The 13,622-nt window shown below is 35.3% G+C and overlaps 1 protein-coding gene across 1 annotated transcript in view; it reads right to left on the reverse strand.

Annotated features, from left to right (window-relative positions):
- The window catches only part of NFAT5 (nuclear factor of activated T cells 5), a 140,424-nt gene that overhangs the window by 8,067 nt on the left and 118,735 nt on the right, over nt 1-13,622 (reverse strand). Inside the window, exons 10-12 of the mRNA XM_044663142.1 lie at nt 10,944-11,076; nt 5,505-5,582; nt 610-758 (exon numbers count right to left, since the gene is read on the reverse strand). Of these exons, the coding sequence (XP_044519077.1) occupies nt 610-758; nt 5,505-5,582; nt 10,944-11,076 (360 nt within the window). The remainder of the gene's footprint in view (nt 1-609; nt 759-5,504; nt 5,583-10,943; nt 11,077-13,622) is intronic.

Consider the following 13,622-nt stretch of genomic DNA (forward strand, 5'->3'; position numbering starts at 1 on the left):
CATACTATGCTTCCTACATTTTAGGAGTCAACATAATACTTTGTGTACTATTAATGAAAATAATCAAACAAGGGGGGAATAAAGAACATTTTTAAAAGGTAACTCTTTGATGTTGGGAAAACTGATGGCCAAAATAATCAGATTTCATGGCATATAAATTAAGAACAGATCTCTTTTTATGTCTGAATTTTAATGTCTGTTACTTATATTGAAGCAAGTAAAACAATGAGAAAAACAAATGAAAGAAAGGAAGCCTATAAAAGGGGAGGAACCCTAAGTGGGAAATACAGTATTGCACAAAACTCTTGCTAATACTCAACAAGCTGTGGATTCCATCATATTTCCTTCCTTGTTAAAAAATTATATTTGAAGTCAATTAGAAAATAAGATTCACTTACAGGCAACTTTAAGGGACACCAGAGAATCACTCAACAAAGCAAGGCTATTTGTTTTTTTAAGGTTAGTAAAAGGCAAATAAAAAATAATAAGAAAGGAAACAAATAATATTAAAATGGAGGAAACAAGAAAAGTAAGTTACTAGAAAAATCATTCTCTGAATAGAGGACATTTTAGATTCAGGGCAAGGGGACTCACATCAACATAACTCACTTTAAAGACAGGAGAAGATCTCTTTTCTGCTGTTACTTCCATTGGAGTAACATCTTCATTCTTAATCATACTGCTTGACATTAGTGGAGTGATCAAGGCACTAGGAAGAATATTTACCTTATCTAGATTACAACTAGTAGCTTTCATTACTGCAAACAAATAAAAAGAAACATGAAATTTACAATTCTATAATATATCGGATAGAAGTCACATTTTAAAAATCTTTTTTTTCTAATGGAATTGTAATAGTAGAAAAATGAATATGTGAATAAGTGTCTCACCAAAATGGTACTACAAAATTCAATAGTTTTTCTTTCTTTCTGGGTGGTAACATGGGCAGTATGATTTAGTGGAGAAAGGAACAGCTTTTAAGCCAAGAAGACCTGGTTTGAGGCCTACCTCCGACATACAGCTGCTTTGTAACCTTGAGCAATTATTAACCTCTCAGTTCTTTCTCTAGGAACCTCTTTAAAAACTAAGTTTCAGAGAAGGGGCTGACCCGCATTGACTGATAGAGGGAATTTCCTAATCTGCTCAGTTTTTATCCCTAAGATGGGTTACGTGGTTCTCAGAACTATTCTGAGAATATAGTTTGAGAGTTTAATAGCCAATTTAGAAGCAGGTTCTGAGTCTAATTTATTTTATTATCACAAGTCTGAAAGAAAAGAATAGGAATATAGACTAGTGCAATCCTTACTTCCTAGGAATTTACTGGGACTTAATTAATTTACCAGAGATTGGGGTTTGGGGGTGCTTAAAAACTATCTTGTCTACTTAGACATTCTTCAGAGTAAGTTTAAGCATACACTGAAGAATGTCATTAGTATGTGAGGGTCTTTATCTCCTAGTAAAGCCTTATCTTCATAATTCTCCCAAGAACCCCTAAATTATACTATTCAACATTATCAAGTTATGCTCTAAGACAGTGATGGTGAATCTTTTAGAGATGGAGTACCAGGCCTTGCCCCTCATCCTAACCCCTTAGACTGAGTGTCATTCCCCTTCCTGCCACTGAGTGCCTGCATGAACCCTGCACCCCCTTACCCCACATAGGGGAGGGAGAAAGCTCTCCCATTGGGCTGATGGATGGAGGGGTGAGTGAATTGAAAAAAATGTCATCAGGCACAGTGGCAAGGTGGGAAAAGGAACAGCTCTGCCCAAATCCGTCTACTTTTCTAGTAATGAATTCTGGGGGTGGGTGGGAAGGGCAGCTGCATGCCCAGAGAGAACACTCTATGTGCCATCTTTAGCATCTGTGCCATAGGTGCTCTAGGATGTGTCACAAAATTACAGATGTAGAGCTGGAAGGGCCTTTAAAAATCATTTAATCCAATCCTCTCATTTTACAGATAAGGAAACCAGAACAGAGAGATTATAAGGATGGGGCCTTTCCAAGATGACCTGGTAGTGAGTAGAAGAGGACTCCAGAGCTAGGACTCAGGCCTGGTCACTTCAAGTTCATTGCTCTTTCCACTGTACCATGTTGCCACCAACTGAAAGTAGCCAGCAACAGCTGCTTAGCAGGTCATAGCCACCTTGTCATAGAGTTGATTGGCTATAAAAGGTTTAATGCCTTCTTACAGGGAAAAGAATATTATTCATTCAAACATGACTACATCAGAATTCAGTACCTTACTTTAAGCCCTCACTTAAATTGCTAAGTATCTATCTATCTAATTATCTATCTACATTTGAGTATGATCATGTGCATGTATATATACATGCAGATGTTCATAGTTAAATGGATGTTCCCTCTAACGATAACTGTAGCCCATCTATGTCCACTCTTCCTACAAGATACTCATTCATTCTCTCATTCAATTATCACTGGAGTCCACCCAACACGTTGGAATCATCCCTCATGGTCCTAAGATAGAGAATTCAGATTTAACATTCAGAGGATCTACTCTGTCATACCTTCCTCACCACATGACCTTTCCTATATTTCCTAGACAATATTTTTACTCCTTTTACTCTTTGAAGCTCATTGGTCACATGTTGCAATTTACTTCTCAACTGACTCCTGTATGAAATTAATTTTCAATCCATTGGAGACTGTTGTGTTCTATGTCTCATAAGATACAACAATATTGGTAGACTAGTGATATTAAACCTTAGGGAAATTAAAAGAGCTGTGCAATTTCTGACAGCAATCCAGCATACTTTCCTCCTTTTGCTTAATTTTTTGCCCTACTTGTTCATTTGTACTGTATACTCCAGACATATCTATAGGTAGACAAGCTTTCTACTTGTCCATCAACTACATGTCATAATAGGCAATAAATATTATTCATTCACTTGGTCTTTGCTGTGACAAGTAAATCATTATTAATCTCTCCCAGGAAGTTCTACGATGTTCTAGTGTGTGAACCAGCTAGCACACTGTTGCCCATTAAAGGAATATGTGCAGGGTCTCAACTACCTACAATTTGTAACTCTTTATTAGGTAAACACCTTCAGCCAGCATAACATTTCTCTATTTTATGCTTTGATAATGTTTATACTAAATAATTCATGGAAGAAGGCTATTTCTGTTTTTCTATCTTTCATAGAATCTTGAATAGTTTTGATATAATAAAGGAAGATGTTTTGTTGGAAGAGAACTTTAAAGCAGTGCCTTTGCTCTACTGAATCAAATACTTTTTAAAGAAATAATAAGCACAATGGGAGATTACATTCTTGTCTCTATACATTTACTTCAGTGGGACATTCCCCATTTATTCTTTTTAGTGACATTTCCATTTCATCCAAGCTCATCCAAGACTGTGATATGAGAGGCTAAGTGTGATAGCTTTAATGTCCTTGATGATAATAAGTTTATTATAAAAATCTTTGCAGATCTTTTCTATTTTTATTTCTTTTTGCTATCCTTAAATACCCTTAGGATAACTTTGCTTAGCCAGATCTCATTAATCTTTATATAAATTAGTTTTACCCTCTCCTGCTTCTCTCTGCGTTATGAAGTAATATAGATCATTATCATTCATTATCCACTTTCTCAAGATTTCTAGAATTTCATATGTAGTTAGAATACATCTTTATTGAATTACTTTTTTTATATCACCAACATTTTCATAAGATTTTATGAATGAAATCAAGTTCTCAACTAGTGTAGCCACTGGCTGCCCTTCTCTCAACCTGAAAAGTAATTCAGATATGTGCTGACAGATGCTTTTCAGGCTCTTTTGGTGTCCTTGTTAAGAGTAATTTTGGTTCAAATGTTTAGATCCTCAGCATTTAGCGCAGTGCCTAGAACATATTGGGTATTAATAAATGTTTACTGGCTGACTTCACCAGTGTGTTGTAAAGATTAAATGGGATAATTTATGTAAAATTCTTCATAACTACAAAGTACAATATATATAAATAATAAGTATTATAATGTATGATTTGGATTATTTTTCCTAAATATATTACTTTACTATTGCTCACATTATGGCTCAGCTGATCTTGATCTGTGGGATCACCTTGCAGAGTAATCCAATCAGCTTAGCATTTTACTCCTCTTTATTTTCAAAGAATTTCTCTAGAGCTCTTATGGATGACAATAATGCCAGCAGTCTTTTGCTCTTTTGACACAATAGTTATTTGTAAATGTACACATGTTTTGTATTGGGCCAATGATTCTAACATTTCATCTTTAATTTTCTAGAATACTTTTGGGTAGATGGCTAGATGCCATCTGGTACTAAACAATTCATTCACGACCCATTTTTCAATTAGGTCTGGTTACATTACGTGCTTACGATTATTTGAATATCATCAAATCTATATTGCATTTTATTATTGAAACTAGTAATAGAAATTCCATTATGCTAGAATTTAATAACTAATCAAGGTTCCACTAAACTATTTGAAAAGGTTACTACCTAACAAAATTTTTACAATGTATTAAATTGTTTTTAATACAAATACAATTATTGTTTGAGAGTTGAAACAAATACATGTAAAGTCAACACTAGAGGAATAATCTGACTTCCAGCAGAAACATCTTAAAAGTTCTATCTTCCTCATTAGAATGGGGGCTCCTTGGGAATCTCATATTTTCTGTCTGGATCCCCAGTATTTAGTCTCTGCTTATTCATTAAGCGCAAAAGCATTTAGCAAATGCTTTTACATTCATTCATTCTTTCAAAAATAGAACAGGTATTGGTAGGAATAACATGACCATCAACTATGTCTAGCAGTGTCATGCACATTCTATGTACTCAATAAATAATCAATGATTTGAAAATGTCAGAATACCATATATTAAAAATATTTTTAAAAATTGAACTAGTATAACAATATCAAAATATAATTCGATACATGTTTCTTCTAGAGATTTTTTAGTTGATGCAAGAAAAGAATTACAATTAAAACACTTAAGAGATTTATTTTTAAGTGCACTTATTTTTTACATTTGCTTTATATTTTAATGTTTCCTGAACTACTTTAAGCAATTACCTGATCAATAAGATGTTCTATGTGCTTTTCCAACCTTTTAGTTTAGAATTGAAGATTTATTTCTATGCATATTGAAATAATTTATTTCAATCCACAATATGGGATGAAAGAAGTATTCAACAGTCTAAGCAGGAGTGAAAACATGGCATAATACCTAAGCACTAAAAGTAGCCTCTATGCAGAAAGACCATTACTTGACCTGTTTTACAGTAATACTATAGGTATGGATTTTAAGTATTAAAAATTTTTTTTAAATAAATTTAACAGAAAACTTTTTGAGACTCTTCTGGCATATTCAAAGATAACTAAATGTTATTTGAGTAGAAAGGGAAGGGAAATTTCATAGTGAAAAATTGTCTTTGCCATGAAGAAATGGAGAAAAAATAAGGTGTACTACAGGAAATGTAAAGGTTTATGCATTAAAGTTTTTTATGAGGATTCATCTATACCTTTGATAGCCTCTTCAAAAGAACAAGGTCGTGCTGGGCTGGACATTTCCTTCTTCACATTTACATTCAGAGCATTAGCTGTTAATTAAAAGAGAAGATGGAATTTGTTATAAATTATCCAACTGAACAAATATCCAGGTTTTGCATCAAATTAACAGACTATTTTTTTTAACAAGAGCTTATTCAGCTTCATGTTGACACTAAACTGATTCTTTCAAACATACATTTTGCCAAAGTTCTGCCTTTTCAATATTAGCCTGTTTCTATATATGCAAGAGAAAGAAATATTAATACTGGTCAAATATTTATGAAAATAGATGGCAATCAAATGTGACACCATACATCCTTAATCTAAAAGACTTACTATTAATAATAAGCATTCTTTAAATGCCTTCTATATGCTATACCCATGTTGGTGAACCTATGGCATGTGTGCCAGAGGGGCCTGTTCCCTTCCCCCTCTCCATGTATACCTGAGGACATTTCTAACATCATCTGCCCCTCTGCCCAGCAGCCCAATGGGAGTGCTCCCTCTCTCCCTGTCTGGGTTAAGGCATGGGAGCTCACATGCGGCATGAAGGTTGCAGTTTGGGTACTTGGTCTCTAAGGTCTCTAAAAGGTTTGCCTTGCCATCACTGTGCTAGGCACTATGTAAAATGCTGGGGATTCAAAAGGAGGCAAAAGGCAATCCTCATTCTCAAGGAGCTTATAATTTAACAGGGGAGATAAATAATATGCAAACAAGCTCCAGGATCCATAGGAAATAATTAGCAGAGAGAAATCACTAGAATTAAGACTGGTTGGGGGAAGTTTCCTATAAAATATGGGATTTAGGTGAAACTTAAAGGAAGCCAGGAAAGTCAGTAGGCAGAACAGAAGAGGGGGAACATTCCAGGCATGGGGGACAGCCAGAGAAATGCCCAGAGCTGAGAGATGGACTATTCTGTTTGTGTACCTACCAGAAGGCCAGTATAACTGGATCAAAGAACATAGATTATGAAGGGTTTTGAATGCCAAAATAGAGCATTTTAAATTTGCTCTGGGAAGTAATAGGGAGTCATTGCAGTTGATTGAGTGTCAAGATCAAATCTATGCTTTAGGAAAATCACTTAATTGATTTAGTGAATGGAGGGTGGACTGGAACTGGGTAGAGAATTGAGGCAGGCAGAGCCACCAAGCAAGCTATGGCAATGTTCAGGCATGAGAGGATGAATGTCTGATGTACTTTGGGGGTAGTGTCAGAAGTCAGCTAGGTAGTACAGCTGATAGAAACACCAGACTTGGATTCAGGAAGATTCCTTTTCCTGAGTTCAAATCTGGCCTGAGACACTTACTAGCTCTGTGACCCTGGGCAAGTCATGTAATCCTGTTTGCTGAAGTTTTCTCATCTAAAAAATAAGCTAGAGAAAGAAATGCAAATGGGTTTGAAAGGTCCAAGGTACCTGAAAAATGACTGAATTAAAAAAAAATTTTTTTTTGACAAAAAGTGTCAAAGGGAAGAAGGAAGCATATTCATGAGATGCCTCAAAGGCAAGAAAGGCAGGTCTTGGCAAGGGTTTGGATATAGTGCTTGGGGGGGATAACAGATGAATAATCCAAGGTGATTCTTAAATTGTGAGCCTGAGAGGCAAGGAGGATAGTGTTGCCCTCTAAAATAGTAGGGAAGGTTGTAGAGGAGGAGGGTTTGGGGGCAAAAGAATGAATTTACTAGAAAAATAATGATTCTGCCAGTCAGAAGACTTTTGAAAATATGGGCTTGTAAGTCTAAATGTAAAAAAGTATAATGAGCTATAAATACACAAAATTACAGGTGTCTGTTACCAAATAAAGTGTTGGGAAGTCAGTATCACTGAGTCCTTTGGCACTTTTATTTGGTTTTTATAAACATAGGTGGCATATAATCATAAGAGGCACTGTGCTATAGTAGACAGAGAGTCAGTCTTGGAGTCAGGAAAACCTGGACTCAAATCCCAATTCTGATTCCTAGCAGCTATATGACTCTGGGCAAATCACTTCGATGAATCAATCAATCAATGGGAAAGCACTTACCAAGCTTCTACACCTAGTTAGGTGATGTGGTGGGGCTTAGAGATACAAATACAAAGAATGCAATCTTTCCTATTCAAAATGAGTTTATATTTTTCCAGCCCTTAAGCTGATAAAATGCAGAGAAGGAATTGATCTGTACTAGTACAGGTTTCCTCCCAGCTAGTTAAAATTAAAGTTTCAGTCTCTTTACTTGTCCTAATAAATGTATTACAAACTTATCACTAAGTTACAGATAACCACTAATTACAAATAATCCTGTCAACTAGAATCACCATGTGAAATTTAAATTAAAAAGCCCTTCAGGTGAAAAGAAAGGAAGCCCTACTTGATGACAAATTAAAAGTCAGCTTCCATCCACACTATGTTTGTATTCAAATGCAATTTATACTTTTCCATGTATCATTTCAGCAGATAATTTCAAATGACAGCTAAAGTTGTCAACATACATACAGACACATATAAATAAAATTGTACATATCCCTTGAGAATAGTTAAATTACATTATGTTGGTATGCAAGAGTCCTATAATAGTTAGTAGATCAGATAAATGAATCATCTGATTAGAAATGAATCTAGGGCAGGTTGGCAAACATTTTCAAGATCACATGCCCAAAGTGCAACTTCAAGCTGCCTGTGAACCCTACCCCACCAATGTTACCCCAGACAGGAGGGAGGAAGTGCTTGAATTGGGCAGCTGGAAAGAGGGGTAAGACATGCAAAAAATGTCCCTGACACTAATATACTGCTGGTGGAGTTGTGAATTAATACAACCATTCTGGAAAGCAATTTGAAATTATGCCCAAAGGAATTTAAAAGACTATCTGCTTTTTGATCCAGCCTCATCACTGCTGGGTTTGTACCCCAAAGAGATAATAAGGAAAAATATGTGTACAAAATATTTATAGCTGCACTTTATGGTGGCAAAAAATTGGAAAATGTAGGGGTGTCCCTCGATTGGGGAATGGTTGAACAAGTTGTGGTATCTGGTTATTGTGCTGAAAGGAATGATGAATTGGAGGAATTCCATTTGAACTGGAAAGTCCTCAAGGAAGTGATGCAGAGCAAAAGGAGCAGAACCAGGAAAACACTGTACACAGAGACTGATGGCACAATCAAATAGACTTTTCTATTAGCAGTACAATCCAGAGGAACTTATGAGAAAGGACGCTATCCACGTTCAGAGAAAGAACTGTGGGAGCAGAAATTCAGAAGAAAAACATATGATTGATCATGTGGTTCAATGGGGATATGATTAGGATTTTGATGTTACAAGATCACTCTATTGCAAATATGAGTAACACAGAAATAGGTTTTGAACAATGATATATGTATAATCTAGTGGAATTGCTTGTCAGCTCTGGGATGGGGGAGAGAAGGAGGGAAGGGAAAGAACACGTATCATGTAACCATGGAAAAACATTCTAAATAAATAAATAACATTTAAAAAAATGTCCTTGGGCACTATGGAAAGGGGGAAAAGAGCAGCCCTCCCTGTGCCACCCTGGCACCCATGCCAAGGCTTTGCCAACACAGATCTAGGAAAAGGGAGGTAGACACATCTTAGCTATATTTCCCTGGGCAAATCACTTAACCCCCACAGATTAGCCCTTATTGCTCTTCTGCCTTGGAACCAATACTTAACATTGATTCTAAGATGGAAGGTAAAGATTTAAATAAAAACAAACTATATCTACATACAAGTCACAGATAATGGATTCCATAAATTTAACAGCTAACCTTAGTAAATAATACTTTAAAATTTATTTTATTTTTACCTTTAAATCAAGTGACTAGTGACTTGCTTTGAGTTATCACAGTGTGATAAGAATGAATGAAAAATAAATTACAAAGCATTTTTAAAGTCATAATTATATACTAAATACTTGAGTACTAACAGAAATGTGCAGATCACAAACACACAAGGAAGCCTAGAACTGATCTTCAGTCTCATCTCCTCAGAGTATTTAGGCTTTCTAGGGATAGCACCAGGTACTTTTCTATGATAGTGCAAAACAAGGACCATGAATTCTTGGAGAGTTGTATTTAATGGACACTCCTGCAATGAAATGCTTCTTGGTTCTGCTTCAATAGTATTTCTGGTGCTAGAATAAACTGACTGTCTAATAGCCGGCAAGAATCAAGAAAGGGCTCCAGGTCATCTGCTCTAAATCAGCAGCCAAAATCTGTTTACCTAAACAAAAGAATAAATCTCAGATTCCATACCTTTTACTCTATTTCTAATAGAAGACAGTGTCTTCCCTTTATACAATCTAACAGTTATAACAGCATAGACCTGTGAATCAGACCTAAATTAAAGCTATATAAAAAAAACCCCATGTCACATCATGGTCTTGCTAGTCTGGCTACTAGAAAAGAAATGCAAACATGAAACTCTTGTTCAATTTATTTCACTGTAAGACTAGGCATATGATTATTTGTTTGAAACTATATCTCACCTGAAATTTGTTGTCAAAAGGCAGTAAGTAAAAATTAGAGTTGAAATTTAACTAGGGCATAAGGGAAAAATTACTAAGTAAATGTATTTCTGTAGTTTTACCTTTTTTTTTTCTTAAGAGAAAAAGTACCCAAGGGAAGAGTACAAGACATTTGTACTTTATAGGAATTATAACTTGCCTTTATTTGCATTTCTGTTTCTGATAAGCAACTAACTGGAAAATAATTATTAAATATCACTTATTTTGCATTCATCTCTTAAAATAAAGTACTTGGAAATAAATGGCCCAAATATCATCAAAAAAATCTCTGGGATGTCAAGGTCTGGCCACATCATAACTACAATGATCTCTGTTGAAAGTTAACTGAGTGAGCCTAAAGTCCTCTTTCATATAACTAGTAAGGCTAAAGGGTCTCAGATTTTCATTCTGGCCTCTTGATAATCTGGTCTCATATAAACTACGGAGACTTTTGCTTAGTCGTTTTCAGTTGTGTCCAACAATTCATGATCCTTAGTGGGGTTTTCCTGGCAAAGATCCTGGAGTGCTTTGTCATTTCCTTTTCCAATTCATTCTGCAGGTGAGGAAACTGAGGTAAATAGAGATACGTGACTTGGCCAGGGTCACACTGCTAGTAAGTAACTGAGGTTGGAGATGAACTCAAGTTTTCCTGACTCCAAGCCTAAATCTCTATCCACTGTGTCACCTAGCTGCCCAAAATTAAGGAGATAGCTTAAATCAAATTACCTTACTGAATAACTAAAAACAAACTGGTAAAATTAAAAATAATTTTTGTAATAATGACTAATAATTTTTTTTACTTACATAGTAAAAATACAATAACAATACAATACAAAAATTACATAGCTTTCATAACACTTTCTAAGAATTGGGAATTAATCATTCATTTCATCCCTGACCTCTTTATTGAACATACCTGTATCTGGAGTGTAGGTGAATGGCTGAACATCATGGGATCTTCCAGCATTGGTCACTACATATATCCCCACAGACACAGGCAAGGTTATATATTGGTCATGATATGGAGGCACCTTCACAATAAGATGATTCTAGTTTGTACAGAGGTAAGGAGATAGAAAATATGAGGAAGTCAGAGGGGTAAGATGGAAAAAATATTTAGTTTTATAAAGAGTTATTTTCCTATGGGCTATAAATGAAAAAAGGAAGTCATTAAAACATATCCTATTGGTCAAGTTGACACAAGACCTGGATGCAGAACTCTCAGGCATAATAAAAGCCTTTTACCCTGTAGTTTGTTTGGCACTGAGATCTTAGGGTCCATTGGTATGAAAAACTTTATTCACAGTAAGTAAAAGTTCCCAGGCTTAAAGAAAATGGAAGACAGGTGCCATTCACGCTTGTGTGACCTTAACCTTTTCAGGCATTCTTTGCATACAGATTTTATTGACAATATGCAGAGGAAAAAGGCTTAGAGCTTTCATAGGAATATATTAACAAAATGTTCTACTATTTTTCTTAGCATAAAGTGTAGACTGAGATCCAACTTTTTTTTTTTAATATTAAAAAATAAGAGTAATTTGTTTTTACTGTTTGTACTGGAAAAGTGTCAATTTCCCACTCAGGTGTCCTTTCAAGATCTTCCCTCTTCCAACTTCTGCCCTTACCACTCCCCCTTTCCCACCCACCCCCAAGGGGTATAGATAAACATTTTCTGGGAACTAAGAAACCTGGGCTATAAATATAGAGTCCACTCTGCCATTCAGTAACTATATAGCCTTAGGCAAATAACTTTACCTATGTGAGGCTCTATCTTTTTCTGTAAATGGAGTTCCATATTTAAAATTTCAAAACCCAATAAATTCAGTTCGGAGAGAAAAAAACATCCTCAGGAGAAAGCAACAAATATAGCTCAGGTTAAGTTACTATATGCTCTGAAATCCTCTCACGGAAATGGTCTTCCTTAATTCAAATCTGTTCTATAGCTTTTTTTAGCTATTTTAATGCATTTAAAATAATGAGGCCTCATTTATCAAAGCAGTTTTTTAAAGTGGTTATAAAAGGCTTAATAAAAGAAAAGAGGGCTGGCCCTAGGCTACTTTACTACTACCACTACCACTAGGAATCCCAGCCACTACAATATCAGGAAAAGTTAAATATTTCTTTCCCCAAAGGCTAAAGTAATGGGGAACAAAACCAGGAGGCAAACACTGTATTTTTGTTCTGAAAACATGAAGAATGCCAAGGCAGCTGAGTGTAGAAGAAATCAAATGAGACATTGCTTAATCAGGCAATAGCTCTGTTTGTACTAATAGAAGTCAGTATCAGAGACTTAAGATCTAAGGAAGCCAGGTAGTTTTGGGTTTTTTTTTGCTCCATGTTCTCAGAATTTACCTTATGTCAAGTCTGCCACCACAAATTTTCAGGTCCTCATGTGAGAATATGGATTAACTAGTGCAAATCAGTGTTTCCTGGAAAATAACTCAACGCACATATTCCATTGATAATGCCTAAGTAGTATGTGCATGTAGTGCAGCAGAATCATTTATTCCTTTTTTTTTTAAAGCAGACTTGTGATTTCAGAGGTAAAAAACTCCCAGACAATTTCTACCAATACAGCTCTGCTGAAAGTAACTGAGTTGCCTGGGACATAGAAAAGTTAAGTATTTTGCCCAGGATCAGACAGCCCCATGTAATAGAAGTTAGCTTTGAACCCAAGTAGTCTTGCCTTGGAGGTCAGCTCTCTATCCACTATAGAGTCTCTCAGACTTCATAAATGACTTAAAACTATATTGATAAGATGATATATTGACAAGTCACCATAAGAACTGTTTTCTCTAGCTATCAGCCTAATGAGGTAACACCAGCCAAATGCCAATCAAGTCAGCACCATTAAAAAGAGCTGTCAGAAACAAATGAAAATCATCTTTGTCATAGTTGTTACAGTGGAATGAAGAAACCCAGTAGGTATGTCCTGACAACTATTTACTGAGCAATGTATGTGGTTGCAAACAAATACCCTCTTTAGACCTAGTTTGTTTGCAACCACATGCATTGCTAAATAAATCTAATTCAGCTTCTCAGATATGTATATGTTATAAAATAGCACCTATGTGACAGATATAATCTTGCCCAGAGTCAAAATGATTGATAACTCCTAAAAATACTTTTCTATCTTTAGAAATAATAGGCAAAATCCAGAGCAAACATCAAGTCTGTGAATTTGTTGTTGTTGTTGTTGTTTTTAATACCATAACAACAGTTTTCAGCATAATTAGTTACAATTTTCAGGGAGGAGAGAACTCAAAATATGTGGTCAAGTAATGGATAAATTAGCCAAATATAACTACCATGAAAAAATTTAATTAAACTTATAGGACAAGAGACAACTTAAAAGTAATATATATAGGGGAAGAGATCCCCACAGTGCCCCAAGTTTATATTGAGTCTACAAAGCAGAAATTCTGAAATTGGTTTCCTTCTGTTACTTTTACAATAACGAGGAGGAGTTTATTTGTTTCATTCATCAAACTGTTCAACCAACATTATTTAAACTAATTTAGGAGCTGCTAGTTCCTACATTTTGCAAATTATTTGATATCTAACTATATCTGATAAACTCCTCTTACCATTCTAT

The sequence above is a fragment of the Gracilinanus agilis genome, chromosome 2 (assembly GCF_016433145.1).
Source record: "Gracilinanus agilis isolate LMUSP501 chromosome 2, AgileGrace, whole genome shotgun sequence".
In the NCBI taxonomy this organism is placed as follows: domain Eukaryota; kingdom Metazoa; phylum Chordata; class Mammalia; order Didelphimorphia; family Didelphidae; genus Gracilinanus; species Gracilinanus agilis.